This window comes from Salvia splendens, chromosome 14 (genome assembly GCF_004379255.2).
Source record: "Salvia splendens isolate huo1 chromosome 14, SspV2, whole genome shotgun sequence".
NCBI classification, from domain to species: domain Eukaryota; kingdom Viridiplantae; phylum Streptophyta; class Magnoliopsida; order Lamiales; family Lamiaceae; genus Salvia; species Salvia splendens.
In genome coordinates, this window is record NC_056045.1 from 29032756 (window position 1) to 29056528 (window position 23773).

Here is a 23773-nt window from a genome sequence, read left to right on the forward strand (position 1 = left end):
CGTGCCTACAATAAGAGTGACAATTATTGTGGGACGGAAAGAGTAATAAAATGGTTTTCATTACAACAATAAAATGATGAAAAAGAGATATCTTAGTTGGCACGCATGCGCGACTTTCCTCTGCAAGCCCACAGTCTGAACTCTGCATGTGACATTCTTTATCGCATTTGAAATCAATAAATCGATTAATTAACTTGTTCGATTCGGGTTTAGTATCACTGGCCGGTGTGATTAAAAATCGAACCGACCGTCTACCTAGCCCTAATAATAAATAGTATGATATAAACACTTTCTTAGTCATTTATAATACGAAATTAAGTATATACTAATCTTGGAGCCTATGGACCCACTTTTTCTACATATAATGCGTTATAGAGTGCATAATTTAACAAGTGGGCTCTCTACTATACAACTCAAGGATATTAAGGGAATCAAAAACTAAATCAAATAGATCTCCTAACATATAGGATTGACTGATACTTTAACTATTATTAGCTCTCCCCATCAATGGAACAGATCTAGGTTACACTCAAATCATTGAATTAGCCCTCCTTTCCTTGACACATTCAAATGCTACCAAAACTCCCTCTTCTTCCTTGTGTATAAATGTGTCATCTCATATTTTGTTTAACTCTCATAGTGTGGCATAAAAATGGAGAAGAATAGCCATCTCCCTCTTCTGTTCCTCCTCCTCTCCGCCACAATCATTCCGTCCGCCGCCACCCGGCCAACCGCCATATACGCCTTCGGCGACTCCATTCTCGACTCCGGCAACAACAACAAGCTCCTCACCGTCTGCCGCGCCAATCACAAACCCTACGGAATCGACTTCCCCGGCCAGAGCCACACCGGAAGGTTCAGCAACGGAAAGCTCCCCGGAGACATGCTCGTCTCCGCTTTCCGCATCAAGGAGATCTTGCCTGCCTACGCCGACTCAACCCTCGACGCCGACGACCTCGACACCGGCGTCAGCTTCGCGTCCGCGTGCTCCGGCCTCCACGACCTGACCGCGGCCGAGGTCGGCGTCCTCAACTTGGACAAACAGTTCCAAAATTTTGAACAGGCGTTTGTCAAAATGGAGGAGGTATTCGGGCTTGAAAAGACAACGGCGACGGTGCAGAGGGCGTTGTTTATGATCTCGGCGGGATCAAGTGACATGATTGATAATTACTATTTGTTGCCAACCACTAGGGCTATGTACTCCCTACCTACCTACCATGACATGCTTCTCAAAAACCTAGACACTTTTGTTAAAGTACATTTTATAATAGTATTAGTCTGTCATTCATTGTCTTTTTATAAATTAATAATTAAATTCGGGTTTATGCAGAAATTGTACAATGCTGGTGCCAAAAATATAGCTATCATTGGTCTTCCGCCGCTAGGGTGTCTGCCGATGGACACCACCGTCTTTCCGCCGCCCTCGCCCTCGTCCGCGCCGTCGCAGAAAAGTGAAAATTTGACCGGCGACCTTTTCAGGCGCGAGTGCAAAGCGAAGCACAACGCGGACGCGAAGGAATACAACGCGAAGCTCGAGGTTCGAGTGAAGAGGATGATGGTGGCAATGCCTACACTCAAGGTTATTTATATGGATCTCTTCACTCCAATGATGGATATGATTGACACGCCTAGTAAATATGGTGAGCTACTACCACTTTTCATAACATATGTAGTACTAGTATATTTCACCTAATGATATATGTATAATGTGTTTATAATTAATTTTGTGAACTAGGGTTCAAGACTACACTAAAGGGATGTTGTGGAAGTGGTTCGGTGGAGTTGGGGCCACTTTGCAATGTAGCCTCAATTGCATGTCATGTTCATTCGGAGTATGTATTTTGGGATTCAATTAATCCATCAGAAGCTGCTTACAAAGCTCTTACAAACAATTTCAAGGCCAGATCACTTCGTCGTCTATACCCTAGTTCTGTTTGAGAATTATATAATGATGGCTAGCTACTAGATAAGAATCATTCTAAGATTACTCTATTTAAATAATTTATGTTCTAGCTAGCATAATTGTTAGGTAGTTTATTTATTTTATACTACTGTTTATCTTCGGGAATGATTCCATTTTCCCATTATCATAATTGGTATAACATTCCTCATATATTTGTCTTCGAGATTTGTCACATATTTTCCAATTTTAAGGTTTAGTGGAATTTTCATATATTGCATTACTATTTATTTGTAACACACAGTTGGGTTATATAAGGTGGAAACAAATTCAGCCACACTAATTAAGTTGAACGAAAAAAAAATCTTGTATGCTATACAATATACATTTTCCTGAAGTAGGATCTGCTCCATGTCCGTGTATATCCATCGGCGATCACTCCCTACTCTTACATCCGACGTTACATTATGTAAAAGTCTAGTGGGCTAGGCCTAGGGCTAGCCCAACCTTAAAAATTGCACAATAAACAACCATTCGAGCTTCGTTGTGTTATACATTTCCGTGGCTCAATGCATTTTTTAGCCGGCCATGATTTCGAGAAAAAAACACGGCCGGCTCAATCTCGATCAATGCATCTATGTAAATCAATAGGCCCGAAAAAAATCTCGGCCTAATTAACTAGTTAGTTACATACACAAATTAATTCATACTCCATTGTTTTACGTTTTCCAAAATGTTTACAGTAGAAAATTAAAGCCCACTTATTAAAAGGCGCATATGAATTAGCTAGCCCATCTTAGCAAAAATTCCAAATCTGCAATTCTCTCTCCTATTTCTTCACCACTCATCGCAAATTCCGGCTACAGCTCGCCGTCCGTACACCACCGCCGCCATTCAGCAACTGTGGACTCAGTGTTGGCGGCTGGATTCAAGCTCGGGCCAACTCAGAAAGACAATGCTAAAGTCGCGAGTTGGAGGCACGATTTTAGCTCAAGTATTGAGCGCAGTTGAGAGCCGTCAGATTTGATTAGTTTAGATGATTAAGTCCTGGCCGTCCGATACAACTAGCCGTTGTATTAGTTGTAAGGGTATCCACAGTGGTGATAGCCTAGCAATAGCCCAGCCATAGCTCAGCCACAAACTCCTCCTGCCACATCATCAATACTAAAAATCCTCCTGCCACATCAGAAATAGCCCAGCTATAGCCTAGTCATATCATAAATAGCCCAGCCACATCAATAGCCACATCACTAATAACACAATATACGGAATTTAATTTACGCGACATATACGGGAAACATTAATAATATTATTTTAATTTTAAAAAAGTACAATAAATTAAAAAAGTACAATAAATTTAAAAAAGTACTAAAATTTTAAAAAAGTACATTAATAATAAAAATTACATTAAAAAAAATACATTTTAAAAAATTAAATAAATAAAAAAAACTAACTCCGAGCAGTCCTCCGCGCCCATAACTCTTCAATTAAATCATTTGGAGTCGAATATGAGCTTCCGTTTGGCGCATGTCGGCATGTGCTTGGAGGAGGCCGGCTTCATCGTGAGGTACCCCACTCCGTGCGTTGGGGACGGCCACGCCGTCGTGCGAATGAAAATGAAGTGCAAATCGCGTATATACACTGTCTCGAAAATTTAAAAAAAAAAACAAAAAAAACCGCTGGGCGATCCCGACGCTGCAACGGCGCCGAGCGGATCGCCCAGCGCCCGTCGACCGCTTAGCGCTAGGCGATTTTTAATTCCGAAAAACCGCTCGGCGGTTTTCGGAAGCTGCAATGGTTCGCCTAGCGACCGCCTAGCGCCGGCGCTCGGCTAGGCCGTGCGCTAGGCGCCATTGTGGATAGCCTAACAAACCTTGAGTTTGTTTACTTCTATCTCTGTGTTTCCCCAATTTGTAGTTACACTCAATTGAGGCTTGTAGATCGATCAAATTCAATAAAGGGTTTTCATTGTTTCCCAGAAATTATAGTGTTCATCTTGTTCTTGTTTGCTTGATTGATTTCTTCATCCTCGCCAACTGGCTACGTCCGTGGGAAGCGAAAAAATTCGTCGGGAGGAGCTCTGAATCGATCAAGAAATGGCGTCTCGTTTTGAGGCTGAAAAATTTAATGGAAAGAACGACTATGGTCTCTGAAGATGAAGATGCGAGCTCTTATAATTCAACAAGGGCTTGCGAGTGCGCTGCAGCCCAAGGATCCGAAAGAAAAAAGGAAAGGAGCCGCTCGATGAGAAGGCGCGGTTGTGACAGGAAGAAATGTCGATGAAAGCGCACAGTGCGGTGATTCTATGCCTGGGCGACAAGGTGTTGCGAGAGGTGCAGGAGGAGACAACTGCAGCCGGGATCCTCAAGAAATTGGATGAGCTATATCTAGGTAAATCCCTTGCAAACTGGCTTTATATGAAAAGAAGGTTATACTCTTATTGTTTCGAAGGTTATACTCTTATTGTTTCGTAGAAGAGAAATCTATAATGGAGCAATACGATGATTTTACCAAGTCTGTTGACGACCTAGAAGCTGTAGATGTCAAAATCAGTGATGAGGATAAGGTGATTCTTGTGTTGAATGCCTTACCAAAATCATATGATCAATTGAGGGATGCTATCTTGTATAGTAGAGACAAGCCTATAACCTTGGCAGAGGTTCATTCGGCATTGATGGCAAAAGAATTGCAAAAAGGAATGGGAAGGCAGCAAGATACTCAGATCCCAGAGAGCTCGAACATTAAGAAGTTCAAGGGCAAGAAGGGGGCCAAGAAAGAGGCTCCCAAGCCAAATAACAAGGATCGGAAGGAGACTAGATCTTGCCATTGGTGCAAGAAACCAGGGCATCTAAAGGACTGTTTTGCTTGGAAAAAGAAACAGGCTGAGGAGGCTGCTGGGAACAAGCAAAGCTCTTATTGTGTGCAGGAAATTGAGGGTGCACAAGCCTTGAATATTATGAAAGAAGTGGAGGAAAGTTCCTGGATTCTTGATAATGGATGCAGTTTCCACATTTACTCTAGATTGCACTGGTTTTATTCCATTGATGAGACAACAGGATCAATTGTGCTAGGGAATAATCAGGTTTGCAAGATTGAAGGGATGGGAAGTATTAGGCTGAGGTTGGTAGATAACTCGGTGAAGGTTCTGACTGAGGTCAGATACATCCCTGAGGTAAAGAGGAACTTGATTTCACTGGGAGCTCTTGAAAGAAAAGGATATTCTTTCTGCTCTTCAGATGGTATTATGATGGTGGGAATGGCAGGAAAAATGGTGCTGCAAGCTGAAAGAAGAGGGAGTCTATATTATCTTGAGGCATCTGTGATAAGGAATGGTGAATTGAACACTGTGAAAGCAGACTCTGTGAAGTTGTGGCATCTGAGATTGGGCCATCTTGCTTTTGGTAGTATTGATCAGTTGATAAAGAAAAAGGTGATTACCAGTTCTGTGGAGAAAGCTGATCAGACATGTGAAGAATGCATTCTAGCAAAATCAAAGAAATTGTCTTATCCCAAAGGTAAGCACACCTCTACTGCTCCAATGGATTATGCTCATAGTGATTTGTGGGGTCCTGCTCCTGTGAATCAAAGAAATTGTCTTATCCCAAACATAATTTCTCAGTAAAGCTTTTGAAATGAAGGATCTTGGTGCTGTTGGCGGGATTCTTGGCATGAGCATTGTTAGAGACAGAAGCAAGAAGGAAATTTGGCTGAATCAGTCTGGATATATCAGTAAGGTAATTGAGAAATTCAAGATGGGAGGAGCCAAGGCAGTAGGGACTCCAATGGGGCGGCAGTTCAAGTTGTCAAGTCAGCAGAAGCCAGAGAGTGAGAGTGAGGATGAAAGAAAGCCAGAGAGTGAGAGTGAGGATGAAAGAAAGGAGATGCAGGTAATACCTTATGCTAACATAGTTGGCAGCATTATGTATGCCATGATAAGTACTAGACCTGATCTAGCTCAAGCCATCAGTGTAACTAGCCGTTTCATGGCAGATCATGGAAGGCAGCATTGGCAAGCCTTGAAGTGGACTTTGACGTATTTGAAAGGTGTTGGGGGTTTTGGTATTCTATATAAGGGTGATGTAGTGTTGGAAGGAGATGCTTTGGTGGGTCATTGTAATAGTGATTTTGCAGGCAATCTTGACAACAGGAAGTCGCAATCCGGTTGCATTTTCACACTTTATGGTGGAGCTATCAGCTGGAAGTCTGGATTGCAGAGCATGGTGGCTTTATCCACCACGGAGGCCGAATATATGGCATTAACTGCAGCAGTGAAAGAAAGCCTGTGGTTGAGAGTCATTGCAGCTGAGTTCGGTGTGGAGCATAAGGCTATTCCCATAGGATGTGATAGTAATGGTGCTAGCACTTTGTCAAAGCATCAATTCTTTCATGAACGTAGATGTGCGCTATCACTTTGTGAAGAAGAGGTGGAGAAGGGGAACATTGTGGTGTTCAAAGTGGACACAGCTTGCAACCCGGCTGACATGCTTACAAAGCCGTTGCCTAAGGAGAAATTTGATTTGTGCATGAAGCCGATAGGCATGTGTGAAAGGAGTTAGTGATCTCGGAATCAAGCAGTCAAGGTGGAGATTTGTGGACTCAGTGTTGGCTGCTGGATTCAAGCTCGGGCAAACTCAGAAAGACAATGTTAAAGTCGCGAGTTGGAGGCACGATTTTAGCTCAAGTATTGAGCGCAGTTGAGAGCCGTCAGATTTGATTAGTTTAGATGATTAAGTCCTGGCCGTCCAATACAACTAGCCGTTGTATTAGTTGTAACAAACCTTGAGTTTGTTTACTTCGTCGCTTTTAGCTGTGTTTCCCCAATTTGTAGTTACACTCAATTGAGTCTTGTAGATCGATCAAATTCAATAAAGGGTTTTCATTGTTTCCCAGAAATTATAGTGTTCATCTTGTTCTTGTTTGCTTGATTGATTTCTTCATCCTCGCCAACAGCAACGACGAGACCAAACCCTCAGCTCGACGACAGCCGTGAGCGACGGCGTGGAAGAGAGCGGTGGGATAGCTTATGAACGAAGAGAGGGAAAAAATGGTATGATTAAAAGTGTGGGAATAATATATGACGCTTTCACCAACCGTCACTCTGCATCTCTTCACGTTTTAGCTCGTCAGCTTCACACCAACACTCTCTCTCTATATCCACACACAAACACACAAAAAAAATACAGATATGAATATTTCACACCAAACATCCCTGCTTTGGTGAATCGTACTATCGTCGGATTATCAAGCAGGGAAGCATTCCTTCGAATAGAAGAGATGTCGGAAGGTGAGCGAGCACGCCTAAATTCTTTCAAATACTTCTGTTGATTTAATTTTCCAATAATACCACAATGAACTAATATGTATCTGAGATATTGTTGGTAAACTGCGTGGTTGTGTAATCGATACTGTATAATGCTTGTTTGGATAGAAGAAATGTCGAAAAGTGAGCACGCCTAAATTCGTTCAAATACTGCTGTTTATTTATTTTTTCAATAGTACTAAAATGAACTATTATACATATATGTCTGATATATTGTTGTATGGTTGTGTAATCGATACTGTATAATGCTCTTTTGAAGCTGGTCACATATCTGTGCTTAGGCATTTCTGCTGATTTAGTTGATTTTTTGGGTGATTTTATCATTTCTTATGTAAATAAAGATGGAAATGGATCAGTAGACACTATGCCGTCTCCATACGATGAGGCAATGGAGGCTCTGTCACTGATAACGAAGCGCAGCCGTGCAGATAACAATAACAATGGGGATCGGTTTGACATATTGTTTGATTACATTAAGGTATCTCCGTTCATTTAAATGTCTTTTGGATATGACTCCTTTTTTTTATTAATTCAAATCTTGTAACTGTTTTTCCGTCTTCTTTGTTTTCGAAATGTAGATGCTTGAACTAGAGGAGCCAATAAAACAGATGAAGGTTATTCATGTGGCGGGCACCAAAGGAAAGGTGAGGGAGTGGATTTATTAGTATTTTGTGTTTTGATGGATTTCGAATGGCTCTGCCTCATCAACTTTTTAGCAAATACATATGAGTCCACTTCTTAGTGCTGGTTTTCTCATGGTATAGCACTGATAAAGCTTCTGTTTGGTGCTCTGTAACATGAAGGGGTCAACCTGCACTTTTGCAGAATATATTATGCGTAACTGTGGCTTCCAAACTGGGCTTTTCACATCTCCTCACCTTATTGATGTTCGCGAAAGATTTAGGCTAAATGGGTATGATCTTAAAAACAGCATGTGTGGAGAATGTCTACTACTATTACAAAGCTTATGGAGTAGTATTTACACACAGTCACACACGGACAGACGTAAATACAGACGTGCATATGTTGAGAGGGAAATGCAATCAGATTGACTTTCTTATTTTTATCCCCCACCCCTCCCGGATATTTTAGTTCAGATATTTGTGAAGAGAAGTTTCTGGAATACTTTTGGTGGTGTTGGGACCGACTAAAGGCAAGTATACAATACTGTTCCAGCATTTTCATTATATATAGTATTTTGTTGGTCTTCCAAACTCTTATACTGGAGATACCTTTACAATCATGGGTCCACATTATCTTGGCATTTTATGCTGTACAGAAATGAGGCTGCTGGTTTTAGTTTTCTCTGGGACCTGCTCAATGATTTTATTGATTTAATTTAGGAAAGAACCTCCAATGAGGTACCCATGCCAACATATTTCCGTTTCCTCGCCTTTAAGATATTTGCAGCTGAGCAGGTAAATTTTAAACTGTATTGTGTCATAGATTGTACTGTTTGGGAAAATTTTATCTCATTTTGATGTTATTTGATCCAGGTCGATGTTGTCATTTTGGAAGTTGGTTTAGGTGGAAAATTTGACGCTACAAATGTGGTATGAATCAGACTCATCTGCACACTGACCTCACCTATATCATTATGTTTAAGTTGAACTATATGCTTTTCCGAATTGCAATATCTTCTGAAATATCAGTGTTTCATGGATCTCTAACATTATGATGATGTAATTTCATTCAGGTTGAAAATCCAGTCGTCTGTGGCATAGCATCCTTAGGGTATGACCACATGGAAATTCTTGGTTAGTGCCTTCTCTCCATGATAATTTGACTGTTTTAGGAAGCCTCCTCCCCCTTCGATTTATTATGTACTGAATGATTCCAATACAGACAATGGTTAAGGAATCTAACTTTCTTAGGTTATTAAAATCCCAATGTTACTCTTTCAAGGTGGTGTTATTCTTTGTGAAAAAAAAAAGCATTGCTGTGTGTTTTATATATTGATTGGTTCCTTGAGCAGGAAATACACTAGGACAAATTGCTGGGGAAAAGACTGGTATCTTCAAGGTTGGATGGCACTGATTTCTGATGCGATGTTCGCTATTTGAGATATAGAGAATGCCAGTAATCTCTTCCCCCTGTAAGACCTTAATGTTTGTTTTCTGTAATTAGAATGGTATTCCAGCCTTTACCGTGCCACAACCTGAAGAAGCAATGACTGTTCTTGTGCAGAAGGCCGCAGAGCTCAGTGTGAGTTAATATCTCTATATAAATTGATTATCTGCTCTGTTCAAATCATACTTTTACATCATAATCGTGAAGATATATCACTGAGCAGCTTGAAGACTATTTGTGATCTTTTTTGGTGAGGGTAGGTAAACCATAAAGTACTGCTTTTACTAGGGTAAACACGTAAAGTGGTACTTTTAAGGCGCGGAATTTTATATGCAGACCTTGCTTAGTAATTTGATTACTGAATTACAATAGATTATGTTTCCCCACCCTTCTTTTATATTTGAGCCTGCTCAAATCAGAGTGTTTGAGGTGCAAGTATTTGGCCTGGTGAAACTATGTCTTGTGATTTACTTAGTTGATGGGGTTATTTGCTGAATACATCTTGTACATTATGAGTCTTTGCAATCTCTGATAAATACATTCCTTGAGGATGTTGGTGATAAATGAACTGTCCTTTAAAGGTGATATTTTGCAGTGCTTATTCTATTTAGACCAAAGTTGTTAAATAGCGGCTATGGCAGTGATATGGCGCTATATCATATCGGTTAGTAATGAAAACGCCATCGCCACACCGATTTATGGCATTTTCTGTATCGGCCGCCATGCCCGCCACGGTCGTGGCGCCATTATATCCCGCCATGGCGGTGTTTTACTATAATTTTGACTTTTTTGGTTCTAATTTTGACTTTTTAATGGATTTTTTACTTTTTAATTGAATTTTGGTATAAGCCCAAAATTGAACCGGCCCACCCAACCATTCTAACCCATTTTATTTTATAATTAAAATGAAAATAGATTAAACTTAAAATAGAAATTGAAACCCTAATTATAGTATGAAGCAATGAATGCCTATGATAGTGATGAGTAGAGGTGCCCAATGTTCCGGAACCGACGGTTACGGTTCGGAACCGTCGGTTCTGGTTTCGTGATTACGGCTCCAAAACCGCCAGTTTCGGTTTTGGTTTCGAACCGGCGGTTTTTTACGGTTCCGGCTCGGTTTTGCGGTTTTCTGGCGATTTTTCACGGTTCCGGTTTGGAACCACCCAGACCCGGCGGTTCTAGTACGGTTTTGGTTCGGAAATTTTCGAACCTGAACCGAACCACGGTTCTAAAATCGATGGTTTCGGTTCCGGTTCGGAATCGTAACCGACGGTTACGGTTTCGCGGTTAACCGCCGGAATCGTAAACCTTGGGCACCTCTAGTGATGAGGATGAACTAGAAGACTATGTTGAGCTCGATGACTATTGTGTATTGCTTAGGATGGCTTTATGTTTTGTTGAACTAAAGACTTTAATTATTAGACTTATATATAATACTAGCTTTTTATTTTTTTGCTTTATTAATTGTTTAAAGAGTTTTTGAATTTTGATGTGATATTTTTATTATTTTCTAATTTTTTTGAATTATACTCCCTCCGTCCCGAGCTACTCGCTCATTTCCTTTTCGGTACGGAGATTAAGGAATGAGTGTATAGGAAAGTCAAAAATGACGGCTGTAGGTGGAAATTTTTACTAAAAATGGAAAGAGTGCAAGTAACTTGGGACGCCCAAAAAGGAAATACGTGCGAGTAGTGCGGGACGGAGGGAGTATATAAATACTATTATTTTATTTATTTAATTAATGACCGCCATATCCCGCCATACTGATACACCATATCCCTGTGGCGGTTTTCGGGCGGAATGCCATAAGCCGCCATACTGCTTTGACAACATTAATTTAGACTTGATTGCCAGCTCATGTTTCCACACTATTATAACACAAAGATTTACAATGAGTAAAGCTTACGGTATAATGCTTATAGGTAAATCTTCAAGTAGCTGATCCTTTAGATCCTAGCCTACTGAGTGATGTGCATCTTGGGCTTGAGGGTGAGCACCAATACTTAAATGCAGGACTTGCAGTTGCATTATGCTCTACTTGGCTTCAGAGGGAAGGTCATGTTGGAATCAATTACTTAAACCAGAATGTTAGCTCTATTTAACTGCAATTCACATTTATTACATCACTCGATATGCTCATCCATTGTTCTGACTTCTGCGCGGATGTAGACCTCTCTCCCAGAGGAATTCATTCGAGGACGTGCAACTGCCTCTTTGCAAGGACGTGCTCAAATTGTCCCTGACCATCTTATTGAGAGTGAGAGCCCTGGAGATCTTGTCTTCTATTTGGATGGTGCCCACAGCCCCGAAAGTATGGACGTATGTGCAAAATGGTTTTGTCTAGCAACCAAAGAAGATCATAACCCTTCATATAACCAATCTTACAATATCACTAAAGGATCACATGAATCAGGGAACAGTGCACCACTCAGAAAGTTTCCTACTCAGGTATTGATCAACAGTTGTGTTGTGTATGACATATAACCTCATCATTGGCACAAAACTCATTGCATCTTTATAACCTCTTGCTTTGGTAGAACCATCTCTGTTGTAGTACCGGCTCATCTAAGAGATGATAGAAGTTGCATGACTGTTAATAAGCAAGCTCTTGAGTTTCATAGTTATGATTCATGGGGAATAATGTGCACCGAGAAAAAATAACTTTAATTGTTAAATTATATGATCTGGTGAGGTATTGTTTGTATCTAGTAAAGCTTTAAAATTAGAGCACTTCATGACTTCCATTAAGTTTATAGCTTTTAAACCTTAGTTTAAAAATTGGTTTGTGGTTAACTTTTCTCTTCTTTCTTTCTGAGTAGTACTTATCTTTCTTTCTATATTTTATGTGTTGATCAATTATTGACATAAGATGATTTTTAATTTGTTGGCAAATGCGCAGATTCTGTTGTTCAATTGTATGTCTGTGAGAGACCCTCAGTTGTTTCTTCCACGCTTGATAGATGCCTGCACTAGTCATGGTAAATACCAGGTTCATCAAGTATATTTGGTATAGAAGTAAATATATTCCAATATATTTATTTCATTTGTTTTTTTTCTGAATTTCAAGGAAATTGTAATTTTTTTTATAAATGAATAGGGAAAGAATTTAAAAAACAAAACTTTTTAAACAATTCCCTACATCAATGCTTTCAGGAGTCCACTTCAAGAAGGCCTTATTTTTCCAAACACGTCAGTGTATTATTACAAGGTGGGCGCGGCTTTACCTGCTGCTGATGCTCAAGTTGATTTATCGTGGCAGCTAACGCTTCAAAGATTATGGGAAAGTCTCATTGTTGGGGAAAAAGGTAAAGTTTCCCCTTGGGTGTATTTGCAATTTTATAGTGGTTGCTTACCTGACTTGAATTTTCTGCATATCGTATGGAATATGAATAAATTTTCACATTAAATAGGATGTTGTCTCTGTAGCTGGCCTTAACTCTCACTTATCTTGCAGGTAGAGATCCCAAAAACACAGAATTAACGTGTGAAGCTGGCAATAACGATGCTGAGAAAGGTTGTCATAACTCTGAGAACAGCACAGTTTTACTACATAGAGTAGGGATCCACACTTACTGTTGCTTTTAACGTTAGCCTTCACGATTCATGCAACCTGCCACACTCCTTACATCCTACACCATAAAGGAATCACATTTATGATATCATTACCATCACTTCTGAGATGCTCTGGTATTTATGGGAAAGCAACCGGGTCGAGAAATAGGACCGGCATCAATTCATTAACTCACATGATAACATAGATCAATGAGCTGCCAAAGTAGTTATTAACAAAGAAACCATTGAAATATACTGTATGTGGTAGTCATTTGATATTTTCACAGATCCATCCTCATGTAGCAATTTTTATTGGCGTTTAACAAGTTTTTGTCTCTGTATTTGCTTCACCAGGTCCTGGTGACTGGCTCGTTGCATTTAGTAGGCGACGCATTGCGATTAATCAAGAAGTAAAGTTGGGAGGATCACATATTTCTCTATAAATGATTTCATCATTCATTATATATTTGATTAATCAAGAAGTAAAGTTGGAAGGATCACAGTTTTCTCTATGTTTGATTTCATCATTGATTAGAAACTCAACGACAAGATGTCTCTTTTACTAACACTGGAAATATTGTATCATCATTACATATTTGTATTGCTAAGGATTTGTTTTTGTCTGTTTCCAATTACAATGGGATGGTTTTTCTGGTGTTTTTATTCATGTTAATCTCCTTGAGCAAGTGTAAATTATAATAGATGATTGGAGATGTTCATTTTTTCATGTTATAATCATTTTATGTTCATTCTTCGGTGTTATAACAATTTACTTTAGTTTTTATTTTTGGTTTGATGCACTTATAACACTTCTTTTCGTCTTACCTTATCTTTCCCGAGTAATTGCAATATTAAATTTAAAGATACTATCATAATAGATTCGAAATTCCGAATATCCAATCTGGGTATCCAATTTTGTACACCATATATCACTACCAAATTTTTTTTTCTTAAATTTAAACTATTGTATTTCAATTTAATTTAAAAAGAATTAGTTAGTGCTAACCAATCAAATAAAGATTTATAAACTATTTTATACTTAATTGAAACCTTAATTACTAAGTGTTACCATAAATTTTTATATTTAGTATTAATAAATATTAATCATTTAAAAGATAATAATATTGAAACTTATAATAGGATACAATGAGACATAATGATAAAATATTTATATGAGATACATATAATTTGATTTTTTCTCGTAAAAATATAAAATAGCTAAATGAATATGATACCCTAATTGAATTATAACCACTCTTATAAAATATTTTTGTAAAATAACAACCTAAATTTTAAAAAATATAACTAAAATTTCTCACATTGGGCCAATATATTCGGGTCGGGGCAGCCCGGCCTAACAACGAATAACAAACTCGGGTTCAAAATTTGGCCCCAACTTTTCTTCATAATTCAACAATCAACCCATTATAACATGAATATTATCACGAAGTTCTTTCTTTTCTGCTAAGCTGCTCGAATCAATGGACGAATCCTTTACCAACATCCCCAGCAGCCACTTTGTTGGATCCGTGCCGGTACGATAATCGAAATCACATAGCTATTTCTCTATATAGGCCGAAAATTGCATCTGCATGTTTTTGTAATTGTGCCTTTTGGAGTACTTTTTTAGGGCGGGGATTTTTGCTTGGATCAGTTTTGGGTTTTAGTTATCACATTGTGATATTTGCAATAGAGAATTGTTTTAGCATGAATTTGAGGTTTGGAAAGAAGACGAGCTAAGAATTTGAGCATTAAGTTAAGTGGGTTTCCTTTTCTATCACGTTTTTCATTTGTGAGGGTTTCCCTTGTCTATGTTTTATTTTTTCCAAGTATTTGGGGATGATGGAATGTTATCTTCTTTGTATATACTGTAATAGATCGTATTTACTCAATTGAGGTTTGAGTTACTCTTTTCCTATTTATGATGGCTACATTTTGACCTAAGCTTTTGAGCATGGGTTTGGCTGTCAATATGTTATTCCATTAAGCTACATATTTTTGAAGAATAGATATATATTTCTCCTAGCCAAGATATAATCTAATTATGAATATCAATTTATTGATGTGTTTTATGATGTGTCTGGATATGCACAGGCTGTTATTAGTGAAGATAAGAAACCGGCTAACCCGCCAGAAGGTACAAGATCTTTTAGAAGTTTCATTTGTATTTACTAATTTCATTCAATAATAATGCATTCCTTTGACTCTGATTTTTATGTAGTTCCAGGAGCAAACTTGCAAATATTTCCCCCCAATACTAATAATGGTCAGGGCTACCAAACAATAGGTGGTCCCAGCGGTAATGCTGGTAAGTAATAGAATCCTTTATTTGTGTGAATTGTTTATTTTGCAGGGATCATGGAGTACTTAACTACTGCATCCTATGATTGTATTGTTCGAAAAATAGTTCTTTTCCCTAGTAGAGTACTCCATCCGTTCCATAGTAATGGATGCGTTTCTTTTCGGCGCAGAGATTAAGAAAAATTGTGTTAGTTGAGTTTAGTAAAGGGAGAATAAAGTGGAAAATGAAAAAGGTAGAGAGATGAAGAGAGAAAAAAGTAAGAGAGAGTAAAAGTATGTGTGGAAAAATGTGTTGACTTTTACTAAAAAGGGAAATGACTCTATTACTATGGAACGTATCAAAATGGTAAAATGACTCTATTACTATGGAACAAAGGGAGTACTAGTTATGCTTCGTCAACTAGCAAACCTTTGTTTTTCTTTTGCTTGTTTCTCGATTTTTGCTGCATGAGCAGAATCACCATTTTCAACTAACAAAATCCTAGAATAGTTCTGAAACAAAGGTATCTATCAGCCTATTACAAGAATTAGATAGGACACTAGGATGCTAGTTGGAGCAGTATAGCCATTGACTCTAGAGTCTACATGTAAGAAGCTCTACTCCATCGGAACCCTTGATTTCTAGGTGGAAAGTTAGACTTCCATTCAAGAGAAATTGCCATCAATTGTTGCGTGTAGGAATGGGATGATGTTGGTAATAAATCATTCTGATCTTTAATTTCCATGGTTTATTCAACTTTTGCATGATCCTTTAGGTTGAGCATTTGAAACATTACTATTCTTTGGGAGGGTAATGGAGATAATCATTTACTGGAATTCATAGAGAAAATTTTAGCTTCAATTCTTGTCTAGTTTATGCAGCTTGCTAAAGTATTTTGATTTCGGGATTTTGTATAAAAAGTGAAAACTTTCATATTGAGCTGTGGGCTGTGGCCATTAAACCGTGCCAATGCCCCCCTTGCAATGTAATGAGATAATGCATATAAAGAAATGAGAATTTAGCAATTGGCATGACATGCTTATTAGTGCTGATGAGTCAATATCACAATCAAGTGTTGTCACTTGAAAGTAGCTCGAATAACCATGCTTTTACCATGACAAATATCATGCTCATTAGTAAATATACACTTGTACATACAGTGTGAATTGCTTTCTGTCCCCCTATTTTTAAAAGACGTATCTCTTCAGTTTACAATATATGAAACTACTTAAACATTCTAGGCTCTCAAATTAAGCTAAATATGTGTATGTTCTCAGATGATGGTGGTCCACAGCCAACAAACAACTGGAAGGGATTATTCAGCATCTATTCATACACACAATATTTTAATGTAGACACTGACGTTGTTTTAAACAGATTGATAAGTTCTTTGTATCCTACAACCGGAGACTTTGTCAACAAGATTGATGCAAACCCAGACCTGTAAGTTTGATGAAGAACACTCCGTGAAATTGTTGGATATCGTATCAACTACTTGCCATACCAACCTCTGCCTTTGTGGTTGCATTTTTTATTAGGAAGGGGTTTGCTTGGAAAGAATTATTTGAAAAATATATTTCTTCTCAAAATCTGAATTCATAAACAGAAATGTTGTGACTTGATTATTTTTGTGTCTCCCCATGACATTGCTCATTTCTTTCTATTTTCAGCTATGGGCTTGTCTGGATCTCTACTACATTGGTTTTTGTGATTGCCTCGCTTGGAAATTGTGCCACCTACTTAATGAACAGCAAAGGCAACCCAAATATCACATGGGCATTTGATGTCAACTATGTAAATGTCGCAGCAGGCTCCATTTATGGTTATGCACTCATAGTTCCGCTGGGATATTACTTTTTGCTTCAGTACTTGGGTGCAAGTGTCAGCCTCGTACGTTTTTGGTGCTTGTGGGGATATTCCCTTTTCATTTTTATCTTGATTTCTGTAAGTATCTTTTTCCCATTCACCTCCATTTTTTGGTGTTTAAGTTCTAACAATTGTTTATCTCCCTATAATACTGTTTGCAACCCTTCAGAACAGTTTTAAATTCTTAGTGTCTACTAATGCTAAACAAAAAAATTCAGTTAATGCTAATTCTTGTGAACTTGTAATTGCTCCAATAGTCTTGTTACATGAAGTATCTCTTTTCTCTTTTCCCATATTCTTTCTCTTTTCTTCACTTGGGGAATGCCTTTTGAGCCTCACTGCTTGATGAATGTGGATATGATTGAACACTTGGATCGATTCCATCATGAAAATGACATTATATGCTTTTAAATACCTGTTAGATAACAGAAGCGTGTGCTGCTTGAGAGTCGAGACGTTCTATTGGCTGCATTTTGCTTCTCATCAACAGTCTTTCCTTTGTTTTTTTTATGTGCGCAATATCTGATGCATGTTTTTCATTGTCTGTCCAGTTTCTGTTGCTGATTCCCCTTGAATTTCTTCGGTGGATTATCATATTGGTTGCTGGTGCTGCATCAGCCAGCTTTGTCAGTTTGAACCTCAAGAATTATGTACAAACCACTGATACTATGATTGTGGTCGTCTCAGCATTCGTGCTGCAAATGGGTTTGTCAATCTTCATCAAGATGTGGTTTTTCCCCTAACTTGTACTTTATCGTGTTTTTCTATGTTTGAGTACAGAACTGGACTTACTAGCCTTGTAAACGTTTTTTCCACAGTTTAGTATGTAGTCGTTGGTTGCTGGTGTATTCTTATATTGTAAGCACTGGTGTCTGTGTATATTCTCAAATGCTACAAATTTGGTTGGAACTTTGTAAGGATTCTGGTTTCTGGTTAACTGTCTTGCATCTATTTGGACTCTCCATCAAAATTATTTCAAAGTTTTAATATAGTATCAATGATTTAGCTGATATGTAAATTGTCCAAAGATTGATTGTCTATCGAGAACAATCGATTTTTGATCTTTTTAGCTGTGCAACGCAATAATTTCATCTAATATCAAATTATTTTCATACAAAAACATGAATGTTACTCTACGTTATGTCAATTTTTCGTCCATTTTATATACAGCTGGAAAATATTATAAAGTGTTCACAAGATAAACGATTAATAATATATCTGCTAAAGGACAATTGAAAAAATTAGCCCAAGACGTATCTTCTTTGAAAAAAAAAACCATGTCGCTTAAGGTGTTATTTTGCAAGATTATCTACGTTAGAAAGTTGGATGAAATAAATTGATTTGGACCTTTCCTATATAAAATTGATGAAAGAAATTAGGTATGTGAAATGATTAGCTGCCTCAAAATCAAAACCCAACCCAAAAGAGGATCCTATATAGTATTTAATTATTAATTCATATAACAAAATAAAAGTATAAATTTGATACTAATATTGAATAATGAGATGCAAAATAATGTATAGTACAAGATCATTCTCCAAAGGAAAAAATACAACAAGCACTAGCAAAAAAGTTGACAAACTCACTTTAAAGGATTCTATACAAAAAAATTGAGACCAAAATTCTGCAATCTAAATTTGAAGAGATTACACATCCAAAACAAGTATTCATCATCCTTATACAATACATCCACAAAAAAGTTACCAAGAAACAATGCTTGATTTAAACTTATTTCTATTTACAAGATCATATCACATAATTAACACACAAACAGAGATGTATGTCTGTTCAAGCCAAGAGAAAGGGAGAAACTAAGGCAGGGACTGACTTTTACAGTTGTTTAAATTAAAAATCAAAATCAAGAATTGAAGAAGCACTAGAACAAATCACAAACCATTACAAATTTCAGACATATAACTTAGTAAACAAGATTTTGTAATTGAACGGACCTCACATCACAATCTCTGGCTTCAGGATGCTGGACTTGATCTCCTTGTGAGGCAAGACCACGCCGCCGTTGCTGTAGACCTCATCCCCGACGTGGACATCTTCGCCTAGGATGGTCATGTTCTCCGCGCGAGCCCACTGGCCGACAGTGGAGTGCCAGCCGATGATACTGCCCGAAACACAAGCGTGTTTCTTGATCCGGACTCCCCGCATGACTGTGCAGCGAGACAGCCTCACGCCCGACTCGACAACGCAACCGGGACCAATTGCAACATCGGGGCCGATCAAGCATCCCTCCCCGATTTTGGCAGTTTCGTCCACCAAGACGTTGCCGATTATATTAGTGCCAGAGGCAAGCAGCGGAGACGACTGCTTCCTCAAGGAGTCTAAGTAAAGTCTCAGGCCAGAGATGTAATCCTTTGGCTGCCCGATGTCCATCCAGAATCCCGACAGCACCATCGCGTACAGCTTTTTCTCAGCTGCGATTTTTGGGAACACCTCTTTTTCGATGGAGGTTGGTCGTAACTCAATACAGTCCAGAACTGAGGGGTTGAGCAGATAGATGCCAGCATTGATCTTGTTACCCACGAATATCTTTGGCTTCTCGACAAACCTCTCAACCTGTCCGGTCGACTCTTCCATAATGACAACGCCATATTTTGAAGGCTCGTCCACCTATATTGACTATTTAAATTAATCTTTGTCACACACAGATCCGAGAAATAATGCGACTGGAGCATCGAGATACTACCTGGGTCACCATGATAGAAGCCTCTCCTCCGTGGGATTTGTGGAATTCGATCATGTCTTTTAGCGGGTATTCACTGATGACATCACTGTTAAGTACGAAAAATGGCTCGCCAGAGTCATCAATAAGTTTGTCCCTAGCTAAAGCAAGGGGACCTGCAGTACCGAGAGGCTCGGTCTCTTGTGAGCATGTAATCTTTATCCCGAGCTTTGCCTCAAAATCCTTCAAGAAGTTCATCATTACCTGAAAAGGTCCATTTTTAGCATTCAATATGAAAATTTTAGAATGGTAGAAACTGAGAGTCGATCGACAGGTTACCTCTGGCTGATAATTGATTGCCAAGACCACTTCAGTAACCCCAATAGCCTTGAGGGCTTCTATCTGATTCGTTGTTAAATATTATCGTCAGAGTACATATAGAAGAAAATAGATATATATCTTGGTCCCTGATGCAGTCAAGAATTAACATACGACCTGATTGCAAGCTAACATAATTAAGAATATAACATACCTGATGCAAAATCATGGGCTTGTTGCCAAAATCAACAAGTGGCTTTGGCACGCTGAGTGTCAACGGCCTCAATCTGGTTCCAAACCCTCCAACAAGAATAAGTGCCTTCATCTTAGTTACGATGTTCTAAAAATCCTGTAAAAGAAAAGTTACAAATCTTCTTAACCCTTTCTCTGTTTATGCAGCTCAAATGAAACTCTATATTGACATCGGTAAAATAAACACGAAGGCAATAAGTGCAAAAAAGAAAGAAACAAAACCAAAAGAGTTGGAAAGAGAAAGATCAAAACATTTAAAGATGTAGTTGGGAAGTTAGATATCAACATATGCGCCATGTGATCAATGCAGTAGCTAGGTACGCAAGAGAAAACGTCTAGAACTTTAGCTGAAGAAAGGAAACAAATTTTCCAGCTATACCAAAGTTGGATACCTTGATTTCGTGACAAAAACAAAGAATATCTAGAGGATAAACTAGATACAATACTCATTCTGCAACCATACCATAGTTGAGGGTGGGGTCCATCTACGATAGTTTAATGAAAATCATTAAGATCTAACTCTGCATCCAAATGTTATATTCCAAAAATACACAGATGAACTCTCCCTCTCAGTTTCTTGTCGAATTTCGCTACACTAACTTATAGCTAAAGTGCAAAGAGCGAAGCCGTTTCAGTGAAAACTAACATTTCATGTGTGGCACGGCCTAAACGTCCATGAAACTAACGCGTGAACTTAATTCGACCAGAAATAGCGGAGAGATCGCGGTTGTAAACCTCTTTGCTACTTCCTTTTCGGGTTAGATTAATACCTCAAGATCTTACTCACTCTTGATCAACATGATAGTAATGCACAAAACACCGACTTACCACAACCTAATTCATGAATATGATAGACACATCCTAGAAAAAATTGATCAAGCAAATGCCAAACTATCCAATTATAACCTCATTCACAGCAAAACACCATTTAGTTACTCAAAGACTCCAAATTTATATCAGATCCAAAAAAACACAGCAAAAACGGATGCATTAAAACACACCCTTCCACAATTCAATCAGCAAGAATAAATATTTACATAATAAGCAACCCCATAATAGAAATCAGTATAAATCAGCTCCGTCAACAAACGGCTCGATTCAAACATTCACATTGTTAAATATTACTATAAAATTGACAGCACAAAAATCTTGAACAGGCTATGAATCGCATCGAAAGTGAATTCCAGCAGAAACCCAGATCACGTTGGGAAAAAAAGATCAAACCTTGAAGAAGCGATTGGAAGGATTTGGTGGAGAAAATTCCCCCTGGTGTTGAAGGAGAAACCACCACAACAGAAGCGTTGTTGGTCGAATTTAAGTGCAGTGTGGTATGTGTGTCGGTGTGGATTGACGATGTGGACCGGACAGCGAAGCTCTTCCTCTTGGAATATACTGTATAAATATATATCCATTGTGAATTTGTGATAATTGGTGGGTGCCATTGCCATAACAATTTTTTCTAACGCCACACCCAATAACTTCACTTATTTTGTTGGTTGTATGTCTCTCTTTATACTGTTTTACTTTTTTTTTTATATATATAAATTGTGAAAGTACTTATTTTTGTTCGCGAAAAATAAATTTGGTAAGAAAAATATTAAAAAAAAGTGATTTAATTACTAGTATTAGTGAAAAGTTTGACCAATCTAAGACAAAACTTATGATACAAAACTTAACTTTAGTAAAGTATAAAAAAAATAAAACTTATGATAAGTTAGACCAATCTAAGACAAAACTTATGAAAACAAACTCATAATACACAACACAACGAATTTATTGCACAAACACATACTCCCTCCGTTTTACCATAGTTGAGGCGAAGCTTTTCGGCACGGAGTTTAAGAAAGGTATGTTGAGTGTGTTGAATAAATAGATAAAATAAGTAAGAGAGAGAAAAAGGCGGAGAGAATATAGTAGAAAGTGAATAAAGTTGAGAGAAAAAAGTAAGAGAGAATAAAGTAAGAAAGAGAAAATAATTACTATATATGGAAATGACTCAACTATGAAGAAACTTCCCGAAATAGAAAAATGACTCAACTATGAAGAAACAGAGAGAGTACAATTTAAGAAAATTTTCAATTGAATATTTTCCTACTTTGTAATCCATATTTGACTGGATGAAATATGCTTTCATTTAAGTGGGTAGTCCGATTTTAATATCAATGAACAACGATAAATTTAAAGGGACGGGAGCCTGGAGAGGGCAACTGTCCCCAGATGACCACGAGAGTTGAACTTTCTTTTAGGGTCGATCGACACGCTACGACCGCCTCTTGATTTGTATGTTTCTTTAAGATAATATGTCATTTAGTTTTTTAAAATTATAATATAAATTATAATTTTACTTAGAAAAAAAATCTTCCTTCTTCATCCCTGAAATTCGTTATCACAATTAGATGAGAAAAGGTTCTCATAGTAGAAATTGCAAGAGGGCAAAGAAAGAAGTTAATACTACTATGAGTGGTTTCTGGTTTGGCAATAGAAAATTAGTTGTGGCAGTATTAATAACCTAAACAATTATTGCCTTATCTGCAACGTTTTCATACAAAAAGGTACAGCTGAGCTGTAGCTGTCAGGCTCCATATATAACTCAGCTATCAACTTTTTTAACTTCCTTTTGACTATTTGAGGTAAACTCTTCACCTTTACTACTCTTCTCTTTTTGATGCTCAAAACTTGCTTGAATGACAAGAAGTTATAGGTTCTTTAGTAGTTCCAGATTGGGAAAAAATCAGTTCAAAACGAAGCCACCAAATGGATAAATGGATCAGTGTTGGATGGAAGGATTCAAGCCTCTGACGAATGGTGGGATCGCTTAATGGATGCATCGTATCAACACACATGAATGATAGATAGAACAACCGAAACAAGAAATCAAGTTCTATTATACGGCTTTTTTATGCTATATCACGACTTGGAGATAGGTGGACTCTAACCTTAGACATCTTAGTTTTCAATTAGAATTCAAAACCAAAATATATAAAGAATACCTTGGAATTCGAATTCAAAGGGATTTGTGTATCTTGACTAGACTTTCGTAACTCCAAATCACCATATTCGTTACAATTCCTCTTGCAATAACGAACTAACCCGTGACTTGCTCATTCCTAAATGAGTCACGTAGGGTACAACGAACTAACCTAATTCCACAATGGATCAAGAATAAGGTCATAAGGATCGAACATTGCTGATTCACACTACAAAGCCATAAAAAAAATCCCCCAAATTTTTTTTAATGATGTTGTGTTGTGATTCATGAAATGATATTATTCTAGCTAGAAGATTGTATTTGTTAAACGAAGGCTTTGATCGGTAAAAGGGTTCTCGCTTTATTCACTGATATTCATCATACATTAGGCACTACAATTAAATAGGACTCGACTCAGCTATACATGGAAAAACATATTAATTACAATGATTGATATCTCTTATGTTTGGTAAGATATAATCTAGCATATCTCTCGTATGATTTGGAGCATATCTCGTGATCTTCTCCAACACTCCCCCTCAAGTTAAGTGACGGGATTCCCGATACTTAAC

General features: G+C 38.0%; 4 protein-coding genes and 1 pseudogene across 5 annotated transcripts; 4 read left to right on the forward strand and 1 right to left on the reverse strand.

Annotated features, from left to right (window-relative positions):
- Positions 1-515: 515 nt before the first annotated feature.
- On the forward strand, positions 516-1221 carry LOC121764485 (GDSL esterase/lipase At2g40250-like). Its single transcript, XM_042160497.1, has 2 exons — positions 516-1084; positions 1192-1221. The coding sequence occupies exons 1-2, from the start codon at positions 653-655 to the stop codon at positions 1219-1221; spliced, it is 462 nt and encodes a 153-aa protein (XP_042016431.1). The 5' UTR covers positions 516-652.
- Positions 1222-5652: 4431 nt separating this feature from the next.
- LOC121764486 (secreted RxLR effector protein 161-like) lies at positions 5653-6456 on the forward strand. Its single transcript, XM_042160498.1, has one exon. It carries the CDS (start codon positions 5653-5655, stop codon positions 6454-6456), a length of 804 nt encoding a protein of 267 aa, XP_042016432.1.
- Positions 6457-6906: 450 nt separating this feature from the next.
- Positions 6907-13507, forward strand: LOC121765343 (annotated as a pseudogene).
- Positions 13508-14261: 754 nt separating this feature from the next.
- LOC121766163 (protein YIPF1 homolog) lies at positions 14262-17906 on the forward strand. The gene is made up of 6 exons (XM_042162515.1): positions 14262-14377; positions 14937-14979; positions 15064-15150; positions 16401-16566; positions 16794-17067; positions 17541-17906. The coding sequence occupies exons 1-6, from the start codon at positions 14324-14326 to the stop codon at positions 17730-17732; spliced, it is 816 nt and encodes a 271-aa protein (XP_042018449.1). The 5' UTR covers positions 14262-14323; the 3' UTR covers positions 17733-17906.
- A 736-nt stretch (positions 17907-18642) lies between these two features.
- LOC121763902 (mannose-1-phosphate guanylyltransferase 1-like) lies at positions 18643-21623 on the reverse strand. 2 transcript variants are annotated; one of them, XM_042159997.1, is made up of 5 exons: positions 21458-21623; positions 20196-20321; positions 20003-20065; positions 19688-19927; positions 18643-19611 (listed from the first exon to the last, which is right to left on the reverse strand). In XM_042159997.1, the coding sequence occupies exons 2-5, from the start codon at positions 20304-20306 to the stop codon at positions 18940-18942; spliced, it is 1086 nt and encodes a 361-aa protein (XP_042015931.1). In that variant the 5' UTR covers positions 20307-20321; positions 21458-21623; the 3' UTR covers positions 18643-18939. The 2 variants fall into 2 exon arrangements, with proteins under 2 accessions (XP_042015931.1, XP_042015930.1); XM_042159996.1 differs by having other exon boundaries at positions 20196-20330; positions 21458-21622.
- Between the last annotated feature and the right edge of the window lie 2150 nt (positions 21624-23773).

What these genes read in the sequence shown, in the direction of transcription:
- LOC121763902 (XM_042159997.1), bottom strand. Translation starts at nt 20,306, where the DNA reads ATGAAGGCACTTATTCTTGTTGGAGGGTTTGGAACCAGATTGAGGCCG. An exon ending in AGCCCATGATTTTGCATCAG is followed by an intron (nt 20,066 to 20,195) that starts GTATGTTATATT and finishes ACAACGAATCAG; the next exon opens with ATAGAAGCCCTCAAGGCTAT. An exon ending in CTTCTATCATGGTGACCCAG is followed by an intron (nt 19,612 to 19,687) that starts GTAGTATCTCGA and finishes TAGTCAATATAG; the next exon opens with GTGGACGAGCCTTCAAAATA.
- LOC121764485 (XM_042160497.1), top strand. Translation starts at nt 653, where the DNA reads ATGGAGAAGAATAGCCATCTCCCTCTTCTGTTCCTCCTCCTCTCCGCC. An exon ending in CGTTTGTCAAAATGGAGGAG is followed by an intron (nt 1,085 to 1,191) that starts GTATTCGGGCTT and finishes GCCAACCACTAG; the next exon opens with GGCTATGTACTCCCTACCTA.
- LOC121766163 (XM_042162515.1), top strand. Translation starts at nt 14,324, where the DNA reads ATGGACGAATCCTTTACCAACATCCCCAGCAGCCACTTTGTTGGATCC. An exon ending in ACTTTGTTGGATCCGTGCCG is followed by an intron (nt 14,378 to 14,936) that starts GTACGATAATCG and finishes GGATATGCACAG; the next exon opens with GCTGTTATTAGTGAAGATAA. An exon ending in ATTGATGCAAACCCAGACCT is followed by an intron (nt 16,567 to 16,793) that starts GTAAGTTTGATG and finishes TTCTATTTTCAG; the next exon opens with CTATGGGCTTGTCTGGATCT.
- LOC121764486 (XM_042160498.1), top strand. Translation starts at nt 5,653, where the DNA reads ATGGGAGGAGCCAAGGCAGTAGGGACTCCAATGGGGCGGCAGTTCAAG.